General features: G+C 47.3%; 2 protein-coding genes across 2 annotated transcripts in view; both read left to right on the top strand.

Annotated features, from left to right (window-relative positions):
* Window positions 1–11,519: 11,519 nt before the first annotated feature.
* Window positions 11,520–24,771, top strand: part of TSPAN16 (tetraspanin 16) — a gene marked incomplete at both ends in the record, with an annotated part of 23,891 nt that continues 10,639 nt past the window's right edge. Inside the window, 6 exon segments of the mRNA XM_081232653.1 lie at window positions 11,520–11,588; window positions 11,706–11,804; window positions 17,651–17,725; window positions 19,758–19,794; window positions 19,797–19,861; window positions 22,481–22,627. Coding sequence (XP_081088779.1) covers window positions 11,520–11,588; window positions 11,706–11,804; window positions 17,651–17,725; window positions 19,758–19,794; window positions 19,797–19,861; window positions 22,481–22,627 — 492 coding nt within the window.
* Window positions 13,970–14,382, top strand: LOC308616193 (small ribosomal subunit protein eS26-like; the record flags this gene model as incomplete). Its single annotated transcript, XM_081232356.1, has 1 exon — window positions 13,970–14,382. One exon carries the CDS (start codon window positions 13,970–13,972, stop codon window positions 14,315–14,317), a length of 348 nt encoding a protein of 115 aa, XP_081088482.1. The 3' UTR covers window positions 14,318–14,382.

Genomic DNA, 24,771 nt, shown 5'->3' with positions numbered 1-24,771 from the left:
CAGCGGCCATGGCTCACGGGCCCAGCCGCTCCGTGGTATGTGGGATACTCCCGGACCAGGGCACGAACCTGTGGCCCCTGCATCGGCAGGCTGACTCTCAACCACTGCGTCACCAGGGAAGCCCACCACATCTTCTTTATCCATTCATCTGTCGATGGGCATTTAGGTTGTTTCCATGACCTGGCTACTGTAAACAGTGCTGCAGTGAACATTGGAGTACATGTGTCTTTTTGAATTATGGTTTTCTCTGGGTATATGCCCAGCAGTGGGATTGCTGGGCCATATGGTAATTCCGTTTTTAGTTTTTTAAAGAACCTCCATACTGTTCTCCACAGTGACTATATCAATTTACATTCCACCCCACGCAACTTGTGAGACTTTAATTCCCTGAACAGGGATGGGAACCGGGCCCTTGGCAGTGAAAGCGAGGAGTCCCAACCACTAGGCCGCCAGGGAATTCTTGTGAGATGTGTTCTCCTGGGGTGTTCTTTAAGCTTTGTGGCTTGTTTCCTTCGCAGTAAGAAGAAAAGGTAGCCCCACCCACTGCCATGAGAGGCCAGTGTCTGGGGGAAGGCCTGACACAGACAGAAGGAATGGTATGTATCCCTAAGATGGGAACTGCTGTGCTAGAAAGCTCTAGGAGGTGCCATTTATATGCTTTTAATGGGAGCAGCGGCCCCTAGAGTTGTGCAAGGAGGCAGCTCCAGAATCGACACCATCAGCTGCTGAATCATTCCAGGGCATCTTGGCAGTTCAAGTTCACAAGTAAATCTTCCTCCATTTTAGACGATATTCAAACAGCTATGCTGATCATGACTTTGCGTTCTTCACAGAAGGTACGAACAAATCCCTTGGCCTGTACAGGCTAGAGCAGGGTCCTACAAGATCTCAGAGACTGATGATAAAAAGAAGTGGAGTGAGCATGCCATGTCGCTGACTAACTTCCCTGCCTGGCTGATGAATGACCCTCAGTCTTGAATCTCAGCACGCTGGCTTGGCTGTGGGTCTGTCTCCTGGTGACTGGCTTGCTAGAACCAACAACACAATGACAGGTGGATAGAATCCAGCAAACCAGGAGGAGACGTGTGTCAGACAATGAATGATAGCCTGGAAGGCGTGTCAGCAAATCTACTTGAGGAATTCAAATTGTAACCGAAGTGAAATGATGAGAAAGAGACACACTTGGTTCAAATCCCAGCTCTGCCATTTTTTCCCTGGATGAGCTTGTGGAGGTCAGGCACCCCCCTCTGCCCTCAGGTTTCACATCTATAAAATGGGCATAAAAGTAATTCCAGCCTCACAATTGAATGTCCAATAGCTTGGCTGGGCAATGATTTCTCATCGTGAGGCAGAAGGTTTGCCATAATAATCAGATGACGTGGAAGGCTGGTCATTGCATTAGTTTGCTCGCTCAAGAGGCATTTATTGAGCACCTACTTGTGCTAGGCACTTTTCTGGGCTCTGAGGACACAGCAGCGCTTTGCAGGGCATGAGGAAGACTTGGCTTTGCTCTGAGTAAAGTGGGAGCCACGGGGGAATGGTTCTAAACAGAGGATGAACCCAAACGACTCAGTTGCTCACAGGCGCCCTCTGGCGGCCGTCGGGGAAACACACTGTGGGGGGAGGGGAGGAGCCCGGAGAAGAGGAAGGAGGTTACTGTACTAGTCCAGGTGAGCGAGGCCAGGGGATGGACCCGGAAAGTGGTGGAAAGCGGTGGCGTTTCGAAGGATCTTAATGGTGGGTGGACCCCGCCCTCCATTTCCTCTCGAGGAAGAGGAATTCCAGACACTTAGATATCTAACCATCGTCCTTTCTGACCCTTTCTACCAGCGGCTGCAGCCGGGTCCTACCTGCGGGGACACCCTTTGGATATCTCAGTCAGGTGGCTGTCTTGGCTGAGGGGCCACAACTCAGATGCCTACCTGACCGGCAGGTTGCTGGAGGGAGGTGGAGGCACGCCGGCAAACTGGAAGTTGACCCTGTGCCCCACCCAGGAAGGGGAGAACAGGTATTCAGCTCAGCTGCAAGTGGCCACGGGGCGCGGCGCGGAGGAACAGAGGAGGGCAGTTCCATCATGGTCACATCTCTGGATTTTCCAAGAGAAACTCTAAATCGAGATGTTCAATTGAAAATGTTTTAATTTTTTTTTAAAGCCCAGGCCACCAGCAAGATCTGAACAGCATCCCTATTCTTAGAAAAGGACCCCTCCCTGGACCCTGGATGTGGACCCTTTTCCCAAACCTTTTGCTTCTCACTCGCACAGGCAGCTGAAATACATGCTGTCGGCTACCCACTGTTTTCTGCTTCTGTTAGTTTCCTATGGCTGCCATAAATTAACATAAGCTTGGTGGCTTAAAACAATAGAAAGGTATTCAGGCACCTTTCTGGAGGCCAGAAGTGTGAAATCAAGGTACCAGCAGGGCCGTACTCCCTCCTGGGACTGAGTCCTTCCTTACCTCCTCCAGCTTCTGGAGGCTCCTGGCATTCCAAGCTTGTCTTCATGTGGTGTTCTCCTCTCTGTGTCTGTGTCCAAATCTCCCTCTTTTATTTCTTTTTTTATTAAATTAGGACACAATGACCCTAAGCCATTGGGTTTAGGGCCCAAACCCACCCTAAATCCAGAATGATTTTATCTCGAGGTCCCTAACTAGTTATATCTGCGATGATCCTCAAATAAGGCCACATTCGAGGCTCCAGGTCATATGAATTGAATTCGGGGTGGAGGGGAGGTCACTATCCCACCCACTACATTGTCCAAGGTGATCAGAAGGGGATGAAATTCCACAGGAGCCGCAGGAAATGTGTGTTGACATCATTCACTTCCCTCTTTCCCACCCGGAGGCCTCTATCCCTGCTCTATTTATTCATTTTATTATTATTTTTTACTGTGGTAAAATACACACAACAAAAAATTTACCATTTCTAACCATTTTTAAATGTCCAGTTCAGGGGCATGAAGCCCATTGTTGTGCAACCGTCCCCAACCCCCATCTCCAGAACTTTCTCATCACCCCAAACTGAAACCCTGTCCCCATGAAACACTAACTCCCCATTCTCCCCTCCCCCAGCCTCTGACACCTACCATCCTACTTTCTATGTCAAGGAATTTGCTTACTCTAGGGACACCCTGTAAGTAGAATCATATAGTATTTGTCTTTCTGTGACTGGCTGAGTTGTGTCTTCAAATTCTTATGTTGAAGTTTGTATCCCCAGCATCTTAGAATGTGACTGTATTTGGAGATAGAGCCTGTAAAGAGATAATTAAGATGAAATGAGGTCACTGGGGTGGGCCCTGATCCAGCATGACTGGTGTCCTTATAAGAAGAGGACACACACAGAGGGAAGACTGTATGAGGACACAGGAAGAAGACAGCCAGCCGCAAGCCAAGGAGAGAGGCTTCAGAAGAAATCAGCCCTGCCAACACCTTGCTTTCAGACTTTTAGCCTCCAGAATTGGGAGAAAATAAAAGGGTGTTGGTACTTTGCTAAGGCAGCCCCTGGCTGACTAATGCACTTGCTTATTTCACCCAGCAAATTTCCAAAGTTCACCTATGTTGTGGCATGTGTCAGAATTTCCTTCCTTTTTAAGGCTGAGTAATACTCCACTGTATACATACACATTCTGATATTCATTCATCCACTGATGGACACTTGGATTGTTGCTACCTTTTGGCTATTGTGAATAGTGCTGCTACAAACATGGGTGTACAAATACCTGAAACCCTGCTTCCAATTCTTTTGGGTGTATATACCCTAGGAGTGGAATGGCTGGATCATATAGTAATTCTACATTTAACTTTTCTATTTTTAAATTTTTTTTTTCGGTACGCGGGCCTCTCACTGTTGTGGCCTCTCCTGTTGCGGAGCACAGGCTCCGGATGCGCAGGCTCAGCGGCCATGGCTCACGGGCCCAGCCGCTCCACAGCATGTGGGATCTTCCCGGACTGGGGCACGAACCCGTGTCCCCTGCATCGGCAGGCGGACTCTCAACCACTGCGCCACCAGGGAAGCCCTAAAATTTTATTTATTTATTTATTTTGGCTACACCGTGTGGCATTCATGATCCTGATTCCCCAACCAGGGATCGAACCTGTGCCCCCTGCAGTGGAAGGGCGGAGACTTAACCACTGGACCCCTAGGGAAGTCCCACGTTTGACTTTTTATTTATTTATTTATTCACTGCTGTGCGTGGGCTTTCTCTAGTTGCGCCAGCAGGGGCTACTCTTCGTTGCGGTGCACGGGCTTCTCATTCTGGTGGCTTCTCTTGTTGCGGAGCATGGGCTCTAGGTGCACGGGCTCAGTAGTTTGGCATGCGGCTCAGTAGTTGTGGCTTGCGGTCTCTAGAGCCCGCGCTCTGCAACAAGAAAAGCCACCACAATGAGAAGCCCTCGCACTGCAACGAAGAGTAGCCCCGGCTCCCCGCAACTAGAGAAAGCCTGCACGCGACAACGAAGACCCCATGCAGCCAAAAATAAATAAATAAATAAATAAATAAATAAATAAATAAATAAATAAATTTTCATATTGGAGTATAGTTGATTTACAGTGTTGTGTTAGTTTCAGGTGTACAGCAAAGTGATTCAGTTATATATATACGTATATCCATTCTTTTTCAGATTCTTTTGCCATACAGGTTATTACAGAATATTGAGTAGAGGGACTTCCCTGGTGGTCCACTGGTTAAGACTCCACACTCCCAGTGCAGGGGGCCCGGGTTTGATCCCTGGTCAGGAAACTAGATCCTGCATGCTGGAACTAAAAAGATCCTGCATGCCACAACTAAAGATCCCACATGCCGGAATCCTAAAAAAAAAAAAGGAAAGATCCTACACGCTGTCTTGAAGATCCTGCATGCAGCAACCAAGATCCCGCGTGCTGCAACTAAGTCCTGGTGCAGCCAAATAAATAAATAAATATTTTTGTAAAAAGAATATTGAGTAGACTTCCCTGTGCTATACAGTCCATCCTTGTTGATTATCTTTTGTGTGTGTGTATATGTTAATCCCAAACTCCTAATTTATCCCTCCCCCCACCTTTCCCCTTTAGTAACCATAAGTTTGTTTTCTATGTCTGTGAGTCTGTTTCTGTTTTGTAAATAAGTTCATGTGTATCATTTCTTTAGATTCTACATATAAGTGATATCATATGTTTGTCTTTCTCTGTCTGACTTCACTTAGTATGATAATCTCTAGGTCCATCCATGTTGCTGCAAATGGCATTATTTCATTCCTTTTTATGGCTGAGTAATATTCTATTGTATACATGTACCACATTTTCTTTATCTATCCATCTGCTGATGGACATTTAGGTTGCTTCCATGTCTTGGCCATTGTATATGTTTGACTTTTTTGAGGATCTGTTCCTTTCTAAGTCCGGAGCAAAACCTGTGGCTAGAATGGGCCTTGAAAGGATATTCACAGTTTTCAAAAGAAGACAATTCTGTGCCTGAGGACTTGCCCATTGCATGTAAAGCTTTACAATGACTCTGGGAAGCAGATGTTATCATTATCACTGTTTGGAAGGTGAGGAAACTGAGGCCTGGTCGTGTGAGTACCAAGGCTTAAGTCATTTGGCCAACGAGGGGGGACACTAGGATCTGAACAAACCAGATGTTAGGGCCCAATCCCCTGACCATAAGGCCTCCCTCAAGATTTCCCAACAAGTTCCATCTATCTGTCATTGTTTGGGGAAGATCAAAATGTTTCTGCTTTAATCCCACTCCTGGGCATATACCCAGAGAAAACCATAATTCGAAAAGATACCTGCACCCCAATGTTCATAGCAGCACTATTCACAATAGCTAGGACATGGAAACAACCTAAATGTCCATTGACAGATGAATGGCTGAAGAAGATGCAGTACATATATACAACAGAATATTACTCAGCCATAAAAAAGAGCGAACTAATGCCATTTGCAGCAACATGGGTGGATCTAGAGATTGTCATACTGAGTGAAGTAAGTCAGACATAGAAAGACAGATATCATATGATATTGCTTATATGTGGAATCTAAAAAAAAATGGTACACATGAACTTACTAATTTATTATAAGAAATAGGGTCACAGAGGTAGAAGACATCTATAAACGTATGGTTATGGGGGGGAGGTGGGGAGAAGCATAAATTGGGAGATTGGGATTGACATATACACACTACTATATATAAAATAGATAACTAATAAGGACCTACTGTATAGCACAGGGAACTCTACTCAACAATCTGTAATGACCTATATGGGAAAAGAATCTAAAAAAGAGTGGATATATGTATATGTATAACTGATTCACTTTGCCGTACACCTGAAAGTAACACAACATTGTAAATCAACTATATCCCAATAAAAATTATATAAGAAACCTGTTTCTACTTTTATGGAGCTCAGTGGCTGATTTCTTTTTTTTTTTTTTAATTAGGGTGAAATTCACATAACATCAAATTAACCACTTTAAAGTGTACAATTCTGTGCCATTTAGGACATTCACCATGCTGGGCAACCCCAACCCTATCTAGTTCCAAAACATTTTCATCACCCAAAAGGAAACCCTGTCCCCAGAAAGCGGTCAGTCCCATTCCCTCCTCCCCCAGCCACCAGCAATGACAAATCTGCTGGTCTCTTTGGATTTGCCGATTCTGGACATTTCATATAAACAGTATCAGATAATACGTGGCCTTTTGGGTCTGGTTTCTTTCATTCAGCATGAGGTTTTGAAGGTTTATCCGTGTTGTAGCATGTATCACAGCCTCATTCCTTTTTACGACTGAATAATATTACATTGTATGGATAGATCACTGTTTGTTTAAATATTCATTCGGTCCATACACACGGCTCTGTACTTTCTTTCTTCACTTAAGAGACCATCACTTGGAGCTCTTCTCATTTTGATACCAAATTACCTTTGGTACTTCTGCCTTCATTTTCTCAGCTGCAGAATATTCCTTCATCTTAGCTCAGGCTACCATAATGAAATAGCAGTTTGGGTGGCTTAAAACAATTGACATTTATTTTCTCATAGTTCTAGAGGCTGGAATCCAAAATCAACCTGCCAGGGTTGGTTTCTGGTGAGGTCTCTCTCTCCCTGGATTGTAGATCAATATGAATTTCAGGGGGCAGGGGGTGGCACGGCACAATTAACTCTGTAACACCTTCCTATGATTGGACCATGCCATATTTAACCAGTCCCCTTGGGAAGGGCATTTAGGTTGTTTCTAATCATTTGCCAACTCAAACTAGGCTTTAGAGCAAGTGCTGGCAAAACTACAGCCTACTACCTGTTTTTGTAAATAACATTTTGGCGATGTGGTCACGCCCATTCATTTACATATATTTACATGTTGCTCATTTACATGCTGTGTATGCTACAACAGCAGAGTGATGACTGAGAAATATTTATTCTCTGGCCCTTTCCAGAAAAGGTTTGTTAACTCCTGGTCTATATGTGTTTGAACACATCTGTAGTAGAAATTGCTAGAGGGGGAAATCTCCCCCATCAACCTGTATACTTTAAGAAGTCCCATTTGCATTTGTTACAGTCTCCCCTTGAGACATTACACAAAATCTCTGAAAGCTATTTATGAACTTTTCAGTAGAATGGGAACAACAGTCTTGGCCACCGTGCTGGGACCAGCCACCAGGTTAAGAAAGGAAATTATAACCCAAGACCCATATACTAAAAGCAGGAGACCCTTGAGTGCCGCCTGTACCCACTGGCCTGGTGGCCATTTGTGCCTGGACTCTCACCAGGACCCCCAGTCCTCCCAGTCCTATGGGGTCAACATTCCTGATACACCCTGCTCTGTCTGGATCATTGCTTCCTGGGTGGTACTTTCTGGCTGAGTATTTTGAATATCAGCCAGAATCTTTTGGTGCTCCTTCATTTACTCCTCTCCTTTCATGAAGCTAAGACTTTGCTGGGCTGAAGGAGTAGAAATTCCAGATTTTTAGGTAGAGAGAAAGAGAATCTGGGAGAGCAGTGAGTCTCCCTGTAGGACAGGGGCCTACCTGTCACATCCCAACCCACAGGGCCTCAGCACTCAGAGTGAGCACAAAGGCTCAAAAATAAATCAGAATGTGAAAAAGATGAAACAAATGGAATTATAAAAATAGTTAAGCCAAACAAAAAAATCTCTAACAGTGAAAATGCTGTCTGCCTCCTTTTCAGTTGGCAGCAGTGATTGTCACTATGATCCTCTACTGTCTTGTCAAAGACTTCAGCCCATGATACTATAACCTGGTGACACCCATACACCCATCCCTGTTGAGGGCTGAGGTCCATGGACTGACTGGGAGGCCCAGAGCAAGTGAATGATGTCAAGGAACTCGACCAGCCTCAGCATGAACAGGCACCTGTCTTTCCTGTGCTCCAGACTTTTCTGTTGGATGGTGGATTCTGATTTGTCACCTCCTCCCTCAATGATTGTTACTAAAATAACTTAAACCATAAAATGCCTCTTTGTCAGGGGTGGATCCAGGTTTTGTGGGGCCTACACATACAAATATATCAGTGCTACAAATTTTACATGAACAATAGACCTGCTGAAACTATCTCCTGAGTCCCTTGTTGTTGCTATTGATGACAAATACATCATTTTAGGGACAGTTCATAGACCAATATGGGCTATTGATATAAATATTGTGTGTGTGTTTAAGACTCTGTTTTCCTTTTTTTTTTTAGATTTTTAAATTTATTTTTAATTTTTTTAAATTTGATACTCCATTTTCTTGGAGAGCGTGCTTTTTAAAAACTTCTCCTGGGGCTTCCCTGGTGGCGCAGTGGTTGAGAATCTGCCTGCCAATGCAGGGGACACGGGTTCGAGCCCTGGTCTGGGAAGATTCCACATGCCGCAGAGCAACTAGGCCCGTGAGCCACAACTACTGAGCCTGCGCATCTGGAGCCTGTGCCCCACAACGAGAGGTCACGATAGTGAAAGGCCTGCGCACCACAATGAAGAGTGGCCCCTGCACTGCGATGAAGAGTGGCCTCCGCTTGCCGCAACTAGAGAAAGCCCTTGCACGAAACGAAGACCAAACACAGCCAAAAATAATAAATAAATAAATAAATAAATAAAACTTCTCCTAAAACACACGGAAAGAGACCAAGCATGTGGAGAAATACATTAGGACTCTCGACACACCCTAAGCCCTGTAATTAAGGAAATACTGGAGTGCCACTTCTTTTATTCTACGATGGTATTCCTTTTTTAAAAAATTTTGTTTTATTTTATTATTTTTTGGCTGTATTGGGTCTTCGTTGCTGCGCATGGGCTTTCTCTCTAGTTGTGGCGAGCGGGGGCTACTCTTCGTTGCGGTGCGCAGGCTTCTCACTGTGGTGGCCTCTTTTGTTGAGAAGCACGGGCTTCAGCAGTTGTAGCACGCGGGCTCAGTAGTTGTGGCTTGAGGGCTATAGAGCGCAGGCTCAGTAGTTGTGGCACACGGGCTTAGTTCCTCCGCGGCATGTGGGATCCTCCCAGACCAGGGCTCAAACTCGTGTCCCCTGCATTGGCAGGCAGATTCTTAACCACTGCACCACCAGGGAGGCCCTACAATGGTATTTCAGTGTCCTCCTAATCACTCTGTGGAGCCCCTTCGAGAGGTATTTTTCACCGTTTTCTAGAACCTTTGAACAGTTACTGATAAATTGCACTGGTTTTCTGCATGCTTTTTTTTTTTTTTGCCAAACGTCTTGAATTTGCCATACGCCAGATCCCTGCACTATTCTGTCTCTCCGCATCAATTCAATGGGTGCATATTGTGGGGGGCTGGGGGTGGTTCTTGCCCCTCCATTTCCCCACACGCGAGGGCTGACCGGCGGCTCCGGGGGACGGAGACACACTTGGGTGTGTCTGACTGGGAGACGCCAGGGTCTGGGTGCACGTGCTTCCGCTGATGGCCGCCAGGGAGCGCGAGAGGCCGGGACCTGGGACTCTGCCTTGCCTCGAAGCCGAGACGAGGCTGCTGCGGGGCGGGGCTGCCGCGGGGCGGGGCTGCCGCGGGGGCGGGGCTGCCGCGGAGGTGGGGCTTCGGAGGGGCTCCTCCTGCCTCCGTCATTGGGTCCTCCTTTTCACAGTTCCGCAAGGGCTGCTAATCTTTGATGGCAGCCGCTGCACCGCGCCCCTACGTCCACATCACTCTCTGCCTCCCACTCTCCCCGCCCTTATCCGTCCTTCATTTTCCCGCCCTGCTTTATGCCACCCCTCCTGTCCTGCTTTGCTTCCGTTTTCTCGAATCCTTTGCGCCCCCATTTTCGGGCCCTCAGCCTCTAGCTCTGAGGCTCCTTATTTCAAGTGACCTTTTAGAGAAAGATGTGGAAGGACACACTCCTAGCTGTGAATGTGACCTGTGGTCCCGGGAGGAGACAGCCACGCCTCCATGAACATCTTGCTTAGTTCTACATGTTCCAAGAAGCACGCAGTTTTACAAACATTCATTAAATTAATTCAAGTGGAAAGTAATTTTTTTCTTTGAGTTGAGTTGAGTTTCTTTGAGTTGTTCCCTGGGGATCACAGAAGATCGTGAAAACCCTGAGCCCTCCAGGACCTGGCCACAGACATGCTCCAGCCTGGGGGTGGACAGAGGAGCCCAGAGTTGGACCTGGGCGGGTGGGGGCAGGGAGGCAATGAGGGCTAGTGGCTGCAGACGTTGGGCCTGGGGACCCTCAGTGCCCACATGCATATTTTTTGCCCTGAAGTGCCCTCTGTGCCTCTGTTATCATCAAGAAAGGCCCAGTGATCAATGACACATAAGCTTAAGGACTATATCTTCATCAGCTGTGGCCAAGCAAGCCTCAGATATAGAAAGTACAGACTTTCAGATGGGAAGGGGTTGGAGGTTCCTACCTCTGTGTCACTCTTGGAGCTCCAAAGGCCAGCCTTGGCCCTGCTTCCTGTGTGGCGTTGGGCAGTTACTTTGGCCTCTCTGAGCCCTGTGAGAAGGATGAGCCAAGTGAGCTAACGTGTAGGCAGGGACTTGGGGAACATGATGGCTTGTAGCCAGATCCCTGCTTCATGGAACCTCTTCATTCACTCCACAGTGGTTTCTTGAGCACCACTGTGTACAAGGCTTTGGGAACAAAGCCATGAGTAGGACAGTCGAAGCTCCTGTCCACTCGGAGCCTCCAGTCTAGCGGGTGCATCAACCACACGAGTGGTCAGTGCTGAGCACTGTGCCCACAGTGCCCAGGTGGCATCTGGAGGGGTACCAGGGTGGTGCCTCTTCTCCACCCCTGGTGTGGCTTATTTGGAGGATGGAGGATGAGGAACCAGCAAGGTGCAGTTTGGGGCACCTGCTTCCCTGGCACTGGGAACCTTGCTCCAGCATCTGATTGTGATATGATAAAGGCTGTGACAGAAGAGGGGCAGCCGCTGGGACCCCTCCCCGGCAGAGGATCAGGCAGCCAGGAGAGAGAGGGGCACAGCAAGGCAGCTTTGGTGCCCCCGACCCCAGACCTCTACCATCTTGGGAAACAGTATCCCAGAGGTTTAGGAAGATGCTGACTTAAATGGGCTCCCCAGTCTGGCCGACATGGCTGAAACGCACACTCCATATTATTCCTTGAAGAAACTGTTATCTTTCTTCAACGGTGTTATGGCTGTAAGTATGTCACAACCTGGGCCCTGGGGATTTGCAGCCCTTCCTCCACAACTGGCTCGTTCAAAGACAGAAATAAGTTGATCCAAATTCACTGACATCCGGATCTGTGGTCCCCAGGGAAGCAGGAGGGATGTAGGGCAGACTGACAAGGAGAAGGATGCACTGGGAACAGGCGTGGCCTCCATCGACCCAGAGCTGCTGAAATCAAGCAGAAGAGTGTGATCTGGGGGACCTGGGGTCCATGGCGGAAGCTCTTGGCTCTAAAGAAAATCCTGCAGAAAGCTAAGTTGTTGAGGAAGGCAGGAGGGAATGGTTCTTTTCTTGGTCCTTTACAGTTTTCAAACCATTTTTTTCTCACTATAAAAGTAACCCAAAATATGCACTGCTAAAGAAGTAATTGCTTTTAATAGTAAAACAGTATGAGGAAAGGCTGCCAGGAAAGAGAAGGAAATTAACTATCACTCTTCACCTGTGACTGTATCATTTTGATGGGAGTTAAACAAGATAATGCATTTAAAGGGCTGATGCTTGTCATCGGAACATGGCTTAATAAATATCATTATATCCTTCCAGACTTTTCTATGTAACTTTTAAAAACAGCAAAACAAACATGGGATGCTAATGCTTTACAATCTTCATTTTTTTCTCTTTTAAAAAATTGTAAGTTTTTCATCCTTTTAAATAGACTTTTTTAAGAGCAGTTTTAGGTTCACAGCAAAATTGAACAGAAGGTACAGAGATGTCCCATATAAGCCCTGCCCCTGCACACGCAGCCTCCCCTACTGTCAACATTCCCCATCAGAGTGGTACATTTGTTATAATGAACCTACACTGATATCATTAGAACCTAAAGTCTATAGTTTATTGAAGGTTCACTCTTGTTGTACTTTATTTATTTATTTTTTTGGCTGGGGTGCGCGGCATGCGGGATCTTAGTTCCCTGACCAGGGATTGAACCCGTGTCCCCTGCAATGGAAGAGCGGAGTCCTAACCACTGGACTGCCAGGAAATTCCTGGTGTACATTCCATGGTTTTGACTAGTGTATCCACCATGTCAGCATCGCATGAGTAGTTTCATTGCCCTAAAAATCCTCCGTGCTCCACCCCATCAGCTCTCTTTCCCCACTAGGCCCTGGCAACCACTGATCCTTCTTCTGTCTCCATAGTTTTGCCTTTTCCAAAATGTCATATCCTTGGAACCATAAACCATGTAGCCTTTTCAGATTGGCTTCTTCCACTCAGCAATATGCCTGTAAGTTTCCTCTATGTTTTTTCCTGGCTTGATAGCTCATTTCTTTTTAGTGCCAATATTTTCCATTGTCTGGATGTACCACAGTTTATTTAATCTATTCATATGCTGAAGGCCATCTTGGTGGCTTCCAAGTTTTGGAAATTATGGAGAAAGTTGCTAGAAACATCCATGTGCAGGTTTTTATGTGAACATGAGTTTTCAACTACGTTAGATTAATACCCAAGGACCGTGACTGTTGACAATCTACTTTAAAAAAAAATTTAGGCTTTAAAAACATTTTTCTGTATCAATAAACATTCTCCTACAACAGAAGTCAGCAAAGTACAGTCTTGTAAATAGATAGATAGATAAAATTTATTTGTATATAAAATAAATTTGTTTATGGATTTTGTATGGCTGCTTTTCCACTACACTGGCTGTTTCATTTCAACCGAGACTGTATGGCCTGCGAAGCTCACAATATCGGGTGCTTTTGCAAAAAACTTTGCCACCCCCTGTCTTACAAGCATCATTTAAAATAACTGTGTAGGGACTTCCCTGGTGGCACAGTGGTTAAGAATCTGCCTGCCAATACAGGGGACACGGGTTTGATCCCTGGTCCGGGAAGATCCCATGTGCCACGGAGCAACTAAGCCTGTGCGCCACAACTACTGGGCCTGCTCTCTAGAGCCCACGAGCCACAACTACTGAGCCCGTATGCCACAACTACTGAAGTCCATGCACCTAGATCCCGTGCTTCGCAACAAGAGAAGCCATCGCAATGAGAAGCCCACTCACTGCAACGAAGAGTAGCCCCTGCTCGCCGCAACTAGAGAAAGCCCGCGTGTAGCAACGAATACCCAACACAACTAATAAATAAATAAATTTATAAAATAAAAAAACTCTCTAGGATTCCATTTTGGGACTGTACCATGATTTACGTACCCAATCTGTGTTATTGATTTGCTTCAGTTACTTCCAACATTTTGTCCTTAATAAACATCCCTGTGCATCCTGGTTTTGAGGCACATATGTGACTATTGTCCCTCGGTTTAATGTCTAGAAATGGAATTTCTAGGTAAAAGATTTTACCATAAAACCTTTCAGGTTTTAAATATGAATTGCAAAATGTTCTCCTGCCACGACTAAGATGACCAAGAAAAGAAGGAATAATGGTCGTGCCAAAAAGGGCCGTGGCCACATGCAGTGTATTCGCTGTACCAGCTGTGCCCGATGCGTACCCAAGGATAAGGCCATTAAGAAGTTTGTCATTCGGAACATTGTAGAGGTCGCAGCCATCAGGGACATTTCTGAAGCGAGTGTTTTTGATGCCTATGTGCTTCCCAAGCTGTATGTGAAACTGCATTACTGCATGAGTTGTGCCATTCACAGCAAGATAGTCAGGAATCGTTCTCGGGAAGCCTGGAAGGACCGAACACCTCCACCCCGATTTAGACCTGCTGGTGCTGCCCCACGACCTCCACCAAAGCCCATGTAAGGAGCTAAGTCCTTAAAGACTAAAGAAATACTGTTCCCTGGAAAGACAATAAAGTGGAAATTATACTTTAAAAAAAAAGATATTGTGAGCTCACTCTTAGCTCTTTAGCCTTTTGTCATGTTTTTTCATGTGTGTGGTGTGAGGTAGGGGTCTGATTTGATTTTTTTTTTTTTTCCCATTTGGTGACATACTGTTGCACTTACCAACTGGTCGATCCAGTCCTCCTCTGTCTATGCTAGTTTCCATTATGCTCAAGTCTGTTCTGTGTACACTGCTTTGTTCCATTGGCCCATGTGTATATCCTCCATTAACACAACACTATTGTAATTGCCATGCAGCACAAGTACATGTTCAGGTACATGGGGTATGAATATTTCGAGCATGATCATGCAAATAGCATGCCACAGATTTTGCATGTCTTACTCATTCTCACATATAGCCTTAGCCAAATGTCTCCCCAGAGTCCAGCTCCAAGAGTCCCCATTCCCACTTCCCTTAAAATCTTGTCTGAGCTCATCATCCCACCCAAAGTTGAATCTGTGTCCAGCATCTTTTGTTTTCCTTCCTCCACTGTGTTGCTGCAAAACTACAGCAATTTCAGTTTGGGGGTTTCAGGGAGACCCTTGCTCTAGCCATCTTCCAGAGCATAAACAGCTCCGACTGTTAAAGCATGCACCCTCACTTTCCTCCTCCCTGAATCTCCATCATCTCTCATTTTCTTTCTTTTTTATAAATTTATTTATTCATTTATTTTTGGCTGTGTTGGGTCTTCATTGCTGCACGTGGGCTTTCTCTAGTTGCAGCGAGTGGGGGCTACTCTTCATTGCAGTGCTTGGGCTTCTCATTGTGGTGGCTTCTCTTGTTGCGGAGCACAGGCTCTAGGCTTGTGGGCTTCAGTAGTTGTGGCTCGCCGGCTCTAGAGCTCAGGCTCAGTAGTTGTGGTGAACGGGCTTAGTTGCTCTGCAGCATGTGGGATCTTCCCGGAATGGGGATTGAACCCTTGTTCCCTGTATTGGCAGGTGGATGCTTAACCACTGCGCCACCAGGGAAGTCCTTGTTTTCTTTCTTAATTACTTCATTCAGCAAAGATTTATTGAACAGGTGCTGTGTCTGCAAGATTTCGTTTTCTCTACAGTAGACTGTGGACACTATTTTATCCATGTTTTAACTCGGAGGAATCAAAGAGTACTCTCTCTCACACCCCACGTCCAACCCACTGGCAAATCCGATCGACTTTACCCTCGGCGTCTGGTCCATCCAAAGCTGACGGCGTTGGGAGCCACGAAGGGTTCAGAGCAGAATCATGCCCCGACTCAGGTGCTCACAGGCGCCCTCTGGCGGCTATGGAGGAAACAGAGTGTAGCGGGGACCAGGGTGGAGGGACTGTATTGGTCCAGATGGGAGATGGTGGGGGCTGGACTCGGTGGGGCCAGGAGGGGGTGAGAAGTGGGCAGATTCTGGATAGACTCTGAAGATGGAGACAATAGGACTTGCCAACGGCTGGATATCTGTCCTCTGGACGCTCCAGTCACCCAGAGGTTGGGAAATATTATTTTTCTTTTTAAAAAATATTTATTTACTTGGTTGCGCCGGGTCTTAGTGGCGACTGGTGGGCTCTTTTTTTTTTGGTGGGCTCTTCAGTTGCGGCAGGCAGGCTCCTTAGTTGTGACATACAAACCCTAAGTTGGCATGCATGTGGGATCTAGTTCCCTGACCCGGGATGAACCCAGGCCCCCTGCTTTGGGAGTGCAGAGTCTTAACCACTGAACCACCAGGGAAGTCCCGGGAAATATTATTTTTTAATTATTTTTTATTTTTGGTCACGCAGTGGCGGCTTGCGAGATCTTAGTTCCCGGAACAGGGATCGAACCCAGGCCCCCAGCAGTGGAAGCACAGATTCCTAAACACTGGACCGCCAGGGAATTCCCAGGAAATACTAATATTAATAGGAATTCTCAGAATCTGTTACAGGAGCCACATGTCTGCGGTCTCACAACTGCCTTCATATTTCTCCCGGTCGACTGTGGGGACCCCTGATGTGTATCCACTGTGCTTTCCTGCCTCTCTGTGTCAAGGCCAGATAAGCCCAGCCATCGGCTGGTCTGGCAACTCAAAGCCTGAATTATCAAAGAGATTTTAATGATAATGATAATAATAATAGGCATAGCTGAAATAGATGAAAGGGGAGACAGCCTTCCTTTGACCCCCCCCCCCAATCTGGTCTCTAGAAGCTCCACAGAACCCACTGAGACCCCCTGCTGGTCCCACCCCTCCGTTGTGCAGATGGAGAAACTGAGGCTTTGGAGGCAAGCAGCTTTTCCTCGATGGATAACTTGAAGTCCCCCCACCCCCGCTTACAGCATTTCCCACTGTTTCCCACCAGGCGTGTGAATTTCATCGGAAACATGAGGCATTCTCCCCTGGCACCCACCCTCCTGTCATCTGGTATCTCCCCTTCAGTCTGGTCACCTCTCCCCGCAATTTGTATTTCTCAGGTTTCTTGGCCCTTCCTCTGTTTTTTGTTTTGCTTTGTTTTGTTTTTCTTGACCTTGCAGCACAGCTTTAGGGATCTTAGTGTCCCGACCAGGGATCGAACCGGGCCCTCGGCCAGTGAAAGCACTGAGTTCTAACCACTGGACCACCAGGGAATTCCCTCCTGCCTCTGTTTGGTGCCCCCCCCCACTCTCCCTCCTGCCCGGCCCCTGCTGTCTGTACACACCGCTGGATGTTGCCTCTTAGGCCTCCCAGACTCTCAGAGAGTGCTGGGGGGTTCTAGCTATTATTATTATTTTTTTAAATGAATTTATTTATTTATTTATTCATTCATTTTTTGGCTGCGTTGGGTCTTCGTTGCTGTGCGGGCTTTGTCTAGTTGCGGCGAGCGAGGGCTACTCTTCGTTGCGGTGCGCGGGCTTTCTCACTGAGGTGGCTTCTTTCGTTGCAGGGCACGGGCTCTAAGCACGTGGGCTTCAGTCCTTGGGGCACGCAGGCTCAGTAGTTGTGGTGCACGGGCTTAGTTACTCCGTGGCACGTAGGATCCTCCCGGACCAGGGCTTGAACTCGTGTCCCCTGAATTAGCAGGCGGATTCTTAATCACTGCGCCACCAGGGAAGTCCCTCCAGCAATTACTGATAGCTCCTAAAAATATCCCACTGCCAGCATCCTGGACAACATTCAGGAATGCGACACCTGGAAGAAATAAAATAACAGCCCCCACCCCTCCTCCCCCAGGCGTGTGTTCTTTCAAAATGGAGAGGCCACGGTGGCCTGGAGATGGGGTGGAAGGACTCCCAGCAGGCTCCCACCCCCCACTCCCCACCCTGTGTCTTCCAGTGTTTCTCGGTCATGCTCATCATTCTCATCGTGGAAATCACTGTCGCCGCAGTGGTCCTTGCCTTCTTCCCGATTGTAAGTACAGCTCGGCTTCTCTCACTCTGCATTAGAAATAAATAGAATCAATAGAAGCCCCGCCCCTCCCCCCGGGAGGCTCCCACGCTCCCCAGGATCCGGTGATGGTGGGAGACTGAGTCTCCAGAGATAGGGCAGAAAGCCGGAAACCTCAGCCCTGCCTTCAAAGGCTCCCCTCAAGAAACTGCGGAGTGAATTGGACCACCTCTCATTTGGGGGAGGAATGGGAAGTAATTGCTGGGGGAGGAATGGGAAAAGCTGTGAAGTTTCTTGGGGTTTTGAAATGAGTTCAAAATAGAGGGCTATTTAGCAATATCCATCAAAATGAAAAAGCACGGACACTTTGACCTAACCATCTGGTCCCTAGGAATTATCCAAGGATATGCTTGTTTGTGTGCAGCATGACATACATACCAGGGTGTGAAAAAGATTGCTGCTGGCCTAGTGAGTATCAGTTTGGGGCTGGGGGAGTTTATAATGTATAATAATCCACACAAGGGAGTCTGATGCAGCTGGAAAGAAGGAAGGAGGAGGCTCTATATGCAGGAGATGGTACATTCTCCAGGACATAGTGCTGTCCCCGTTTGCGTCCCCCCAGAGGCTCACCCTGAGAAAAGGATTTGAAGGCTCATAGTTTAGTTGAGAGGTGATCCCAAGAAGCACCTGTAGGGGACAGGGGCAGTGAGGCAGGGAAGGGAATGTAGCCCCTAAAAGCTGACACTGCGGGGCTTCCCTGGTGGCGCAGTGGTTGAGAGTCCGCCTGCCGATGCAGGGGACACGGGTTCGTGCTCCGGTCCGGGAAGATCCCACATGCCGCGGAGCGGCTGGGCCCGTGAGCCATGGCCGCTGAGCCTGCGCGTCCGGAGCCTGTGCTCCGCAACGGGAGAGGCCACGACAGTGAGAGGCCTGCGTACCAAAAAAAAAAAAAAAAAAAAAAAGCCGACACTGTGTGCAACTGGGCTCAGTCCTGGTGGGGGATGTCGGGGACGCAGCAAGGAGCACGCCATCTATTTTCTCCACCCAAGCGACTAGGGAGCTGCAGTATTAATCCAACACCTCCCCTCAGTCATTGATTAAGGTCTGCTCCCAGGGCGCATGCGTGCTGAGAGGCCACTGCAAGAACCTCGGTTGCTGGGGCCTTCCCTGGGGGTCCAGTGGTTAAGACTCGGAGCTTCGACTGCAGGGGGCGCGGGTTCCATTAGTGCTCAGGGAACGAAGATCTTGAATGCCGCAAGGCGCGGCCAGAAAGTTAAAAAAAAAAAAAAAAAAAAGAACCTCGGTTGCTGGCAGCGGGAAGTCGGGCTCCGCGGCACAGAAATAAGAGAAGCCACCGGGATTTGAGCAGGGCACCGAGAGCCACTGCTACTCGTGTTGCGAACAGCCGGATGCAGAACAATGAGAATAGAATAAAGCGAGGGGAACAATAATGAGGATATACTTTGCTTTGACACACATAGCGTATGTCTTTGGAGACACTGGAAACCGTAACAGTCGAGGCGGTGAAGTGGGAGAAACTTGTCGGCTGGGAGAAAAAAGTGGGAGGGAGACTTTTCATGGTTTACCCTTCTGTGATTTGTGAATTTTGAGCCGTGTGACTATTTCATTTCTTTGGGGAAAAAATGGTTTTAATTTAGACCTCTATTTAAAAAATAGAAAATTAAAGTTGCCCCTTTTGTGCAGAGAGAAATTCAGTTGCTGAAGATGATATTCAAGTCCCTCATCGAGTTGCAGCCATAACGGGGGCGTAGCAGGCGTGTGGGCGATTCAAAAGAGCAGATGATTCAAAGCCGTTTGTGAGTTTGGATACAACCAGATGTGCTGGGCTCGAGACCCTCGCTCTTCCCTGTGTCCCTCTCTCGGGGGTGATGATAGCCTGAGTTCGTCCTCCTCCAGCGCAGACCCATGGCTGGGGGAGGGGCCATGAAGGAAGCAGAAGGGAAGCCCCCACCTCCCTCCTGAGTCCCCAAGAAACCTCACCAAATGGGGCACCTTGCTGTTTTCTGTGCTCACCGCTCCCTGTTTCATCTCTGAGGTTAGAGAAGTGGACTTGGAGCACAAATTTGTGACCCTGAGAATTACAGAGGTTACAATGAGCCAGATGACTATTCCCTGGAATGGAATTTGGTCATGGAGAAGGTGAGATTCACATCCTTTTTTGTTTGTTTGTTTAATTTATTTTTATTGTAGTAAAAGATATATAAGTTTATCATCTTACCATTTTTAAGTGTCCAGTTCAGTGGCATTAAGCACTTTCCTATGGTTGTGCAACCATCACCACCCTGCATCCCCAGAACTGAAACTCTGTCCCCATTAAACACTAAGGCTCCTTCCCCCAACCCCCCGTACCCACCATCCTACATTCTACCATTCTCTAGGAATTTGACTCCTCTAGGGACCTCATATAAGTGGAATCATACAGTATTTGTCTTTTTGTGTCTGGCTTATTTCACTTAGCATCCTCAAGTTTCATTCATGTTGTAGCATGAATTTCCTTCCTTTTTAGGGCCGAATAATATTCCATTGTATGGATGGACCACATTTTATTTATCCCTTCCTCTGTCAATGGATACTTGGGTTGCTTCCACCTTTTGGCTATTGTGAATCATGCTGCTGTGAACATGGGTGTACAGATATCTCTCCGAGTCCCTGTTTTCAGTTCTTTTCAGTATATACCCAGAAATGGAACTGCTGGATCATCTGATAATTCTATGTTTAATTTGGGGGGGAATTTTCATACTGTTTTCCATAGCAGCTGCACTGTTTTACATTCCCATCAGCAATGAAGGCACAAGGGTTCCAGTTTCTCCACATCCTTATCACCACTTGTTATTTTCTGCTTTTTTTTTTTTTTTTTTTGCAGTACGCGGGCCTCCCACTGTCGTGGTCTCCCCCATTGCAGAGCACAGGCTCCGGATGCACAGGCTCAGCGGCCATGGCTCACGGGCCCAGCCGCTCCGCGGCACGTGGGATCTTCTCGGACCGGGGCACAAACCCGTGTTCCCTGCATCGGCAGGCGGACGCCCAACCACTACGCCACCAGGGAAGCCCTGCTTTTGTTTTTTGATAGTAGCCATTCTCATGGGTGTGAGGTGGTGAGACTTATATCTTGAGTCTTGGTGTTTAAGGAGCAAGACTGGTCTCCATGTGTCATCTAAGCTCTTGGGGCAGTTGGTTGAGAAGGATCTTTGAGGCTAGGGAGGGTGTGGAATGGAAAAGCCATTGCCTGTTTCTAGGACTGTTTTCCATCTGGGTCTGGGGCCCAAGAACTGCTATGGGGTCAAGTTCAGCTTGGGAGGGGTCACACGATGGGTAGGGGACTTGCCTGCATCCCCGTTTTGGCTTCTGAAGCTTGAGGTGGTAGAAAGTACTTCTCATTCATTCATATAGTCTTTCCACTAATCTTTTTTTTAATTTAAGTATAGTTTCTTAAAATATTTTTTAATATTTATTTGATTGCACTGGGTCTTAGTTGCAGCAGGCAGGCTCCTTCGTTGCAGCTTGCCAGCTCCTTAGTTGTGGCATGTGAACTCTTAGTTGTGGCATGCAGGTGGGATCTAGTTCCCTGACCAGGGGGTCAAAACCAGACCCCCTGCATTGGGAGTGTGGAGTCCTAACCACTGCGGCACCAGGGAAGTCCCTATGCCACAGCTTCTTTATCCATTCCTCTGTTGATGGACCTTTAGGTTGCTGTCCTTCCACGAGTCTTTATTGAACACCTACTATGTGCTGGGCCCTGTTCAGGGGTCTGGGGACAAAGCAGGGCACAAAACAAAATCCTTGCCCTGTGTTGCTGACACTCGAGTGGGGAGATGGAGAAAAAACCTCTAAGTAAACATTGGTGGCAGGGGTGATAAGTGCCATGAAAAAGAAAGCAAAGCAGGGAAAGGGCAGAGAGAGTCAGGATTTTGTTTACTTGTAGGTGCTATTAGTCACCTATTTTCAGCACACAGTGGGATGGCCTGTCCTAGTCTTTTTGTAGTTAGTTGGGGATCATGTGATGAGTTCTGGCCAATGAGCTGGGAGGAGAAGTGATGTGAGTCACTTCCTGGCCAAATTATTTAATTACCAGTGTAGGGCCCTCTGGACCTTTTTTTCTTTTTTCCACAATAGTGGAATCATCTGGATGGTGGCTGCTTCACAAGCCTGAGTCCCTGAGAGACTTTGATAAACGGAGTTCCCCTGCCAGGTTGGTATGAGCATGTAGTGTGAGATGAACTGCTGAAATTGAAGGGCTGTTTGTTATGCAGCATCACTTAGCCTGGCCTGACTGATACAGGGCTGGTGGCTAGCTTAGAAAGAGGGGTCAGGGCAGGCCTTCCTGAGGAGGAACACTTGAACAGAGACCTGAATGAAGTGAGCCATGCAGACGTCTGATAGAACAGCATTCCAAAAAGAGGGAACAGCCACCTAAAGGCAGCAAGGCTGATGCTTACTAAGTGTATTTAAGAAACAGAGAGATCAGTGTGGATCTGAGTGAGTTCAAGAGAGAGCAGGGAGATGAGGACCTGAAGGTGACAAGGCAGATCATGCAGGGCCTTGTGGACCATGGTGAGGAATTCAGCTTTTACTCCCAAGTAAGATGACAGCCATGGAGGGTGCTAAGCCATGATGGGGTGGGGAAAGGGAGGCATTTAGCACAGGCATTGGAATATTGTGACTACTCTAAACAGTAGCCATGGTGACCATGATTTCTAGTGTTTTTATTATTTTGAAATTTGAAAGGGAGTCTTCAAGTATTTATTCTCTTCTCTGCAGCTAAAGTGCTGTGACATGAAGGACTACACAGATTTTCCATCCTTCGAAAGGATGACTGGCCACACCTACCCCAGGGGCTGCTATAAATCCATCGGGACCGTGGCCTGTGATGGGCACAACGTGTCTTCAGATGTCATCCACCAGGAGGTAACTTGACATTTTGTTAGGCGTCTAGGTAGACCCCAAGGGCTGGGGACTTTTATAAAAATTGCATCTTTGCAGGAATCCCAGCGATTTTGACCACAGTTTCAGCTCATTTCGACCACACAGCCTGGAGTTACCATCCCCATTTCACAGATGGGGAAACTGAGGCTGGGGAGGAGAGTGGTTCAAGGTCACATGGCTTTGGTAGAGCCGGGATTTGATCCATGTTCGTCTGTGTCCATTGCCTGGGTCACACTGCCTGCCTCACAGAGAAGTCAAATTGCAGCAATAATGATGGAAAATGATTGTTCTGTAGATAGTGATGGCTGCCACATGACTGGGTACTTATTCAGTGAATTCAGTCTCCATCGCACCCCTTGAGTGGGGACTGCCCTTCTCCCATTTTACAGATGAGGAGACTGAGGCACAGAGAGGTTCCCATAGCCAGGGAGGGTTGGAGCTGGGCTTCAAACCCCAGCCCTAGCTTCTCCACCCCTAACTTCCGCAGCAGGGGAATAAACACATGGGTCTTCCTTGAGAAATCAGAGTCATTCCTTAATTCATCCCTTCACGCTGAATGTCTCTTGCTGGGTGAATTGGCCAGAGTGAGTCCCAGGCTAGGGCCTCAGAGAGGGACGTGGCATCACACAGTGACCCACTGTGCCCTGTACAACCTGCCTGTCAACCTCCCACTCACCCCCTCACTCATTCCACTCTAGCCACACTGACCTCCTCGCTGCTGCACAAATACAACAGGCACATGCTTGCCTCAGGGCCTTTGCATAGGCTGTATTTTTTTTTCTTTTTTTTTTGGCCTTGCAGCTTGGCTTGCAGGATCTTAGTTCCCTGACCCAAGACTGAACCCGAGCCCCTTGGCAATGAAAGCACCAAGTCCTAGCTACTGGATTGCCCGGGAATTCCCATGTTCTTTCAGCCTGGAATGCTTTTCCCCTAAATGTTTTCCTACCTCATCTCTTTCAAGTCTGTGCACAGTTGTCACTTCCTCAGTGAGGCTGTTCCTGAACCCCTATCTATAAAAGGATGCCCCCCATTCACCATCACACCCCATCTCCTTACCCTGTGTTAGTGTGTCCAGCGCTTAATCACCACCTGACAAAGTCATTGCTGTACCTGCTTATTTTATTACCTGTTTTTCCCACTCAACTGTTAGCCCCACCAAGGCAGAAATGTTTTCTCTTTTGTACATTGCTGGGTTCCCAGCACCCGTTTCAGTGCCCAGCACACAGTGGACACTTAAAAAAAGCCTATTAAATGAAAGGGGGCAGTGAGCCCTTTGAATTCAAGACAACTCAAGCTTCCAGAAGAAAGGGGAGTATCTCAGTGGCTGCAGGAAGGGAAGTGAAGGTCCCATCACCTGTAGGTGGCTGTTCTGCTCATTCACTGTGCCTGTTCTCTTAATCTCTCCGAGCTTCAGCTTCTTCACCTATAAAACAGAGAAAAGACTAGTACCCACTTTATGGGATTATAGTGAGAAAATACATGCAAATGGCTGAGAAGGTGCTGGATACATGTTAGCCCGTTTGTTCATATGTAAAGAGGACTTAGAAATAACTAACAGTTACTGAATGCTGGATATGTATCAGGCCACTGCTGTGTACTTCATGTAGATTCTTTCTTTTAATCCTCACAAAAATCTTGTGAGGCAGATCCTATTGGTCCCATTTACAGTTGGGGAAACTGAGGCACAGAGAGGTGTAGTGACTTCTCCAAGGTCACACAGCTAGCAATAACTTGGGACATCTGATCATATTCTTTTTTAAAAATATATTTTTAAAATTTATTTAATTTTTGGCTGCGTTGGGTCTTAGTTGCAGCACGCGGGCTTAGTTGCCCCTTGGCATGTGGCATCTTAGTTCCCGGCTAGGGATTGAACCCACATCCCCTGCACTGGTAGGCGGATTCTCAACTACTGGACCACTAGGGAAGTCCCTTTGGTCATATTCTTAATCAACACACTTGTATATCAATACAAATGGATACTAGGAAGTAAATGGTATGTTCTGGGGTGGGGTGAGGGAATGAGGAGGCCAAGGAAGATGCTGAGGTGGGGGGAGCAGTCAAGTAAGAAACAGCCAAGGTCCTTATGGCTGTGTCCTTTTCTCCTCCCTGAATCTGAGAGGAATGTT

Source organism: Mesoplodon bidens, assembly GCF_964165515.1.
Source record: "Mesoplodon bidens genome assembly, chromosome: 4".
Taxonomy (NCBI): domain Eukaryota; kingdom Metazoa; phylum Chordata; class Mammalia; order Artiodactyla; family Ziphiidae; genus Mesoplodon; species Mesoplodon bidens.
Note: the sequence above shows the minus strand (reverse complement) of the source record. Positions and strands in the feature narration are given on the sequence as shown.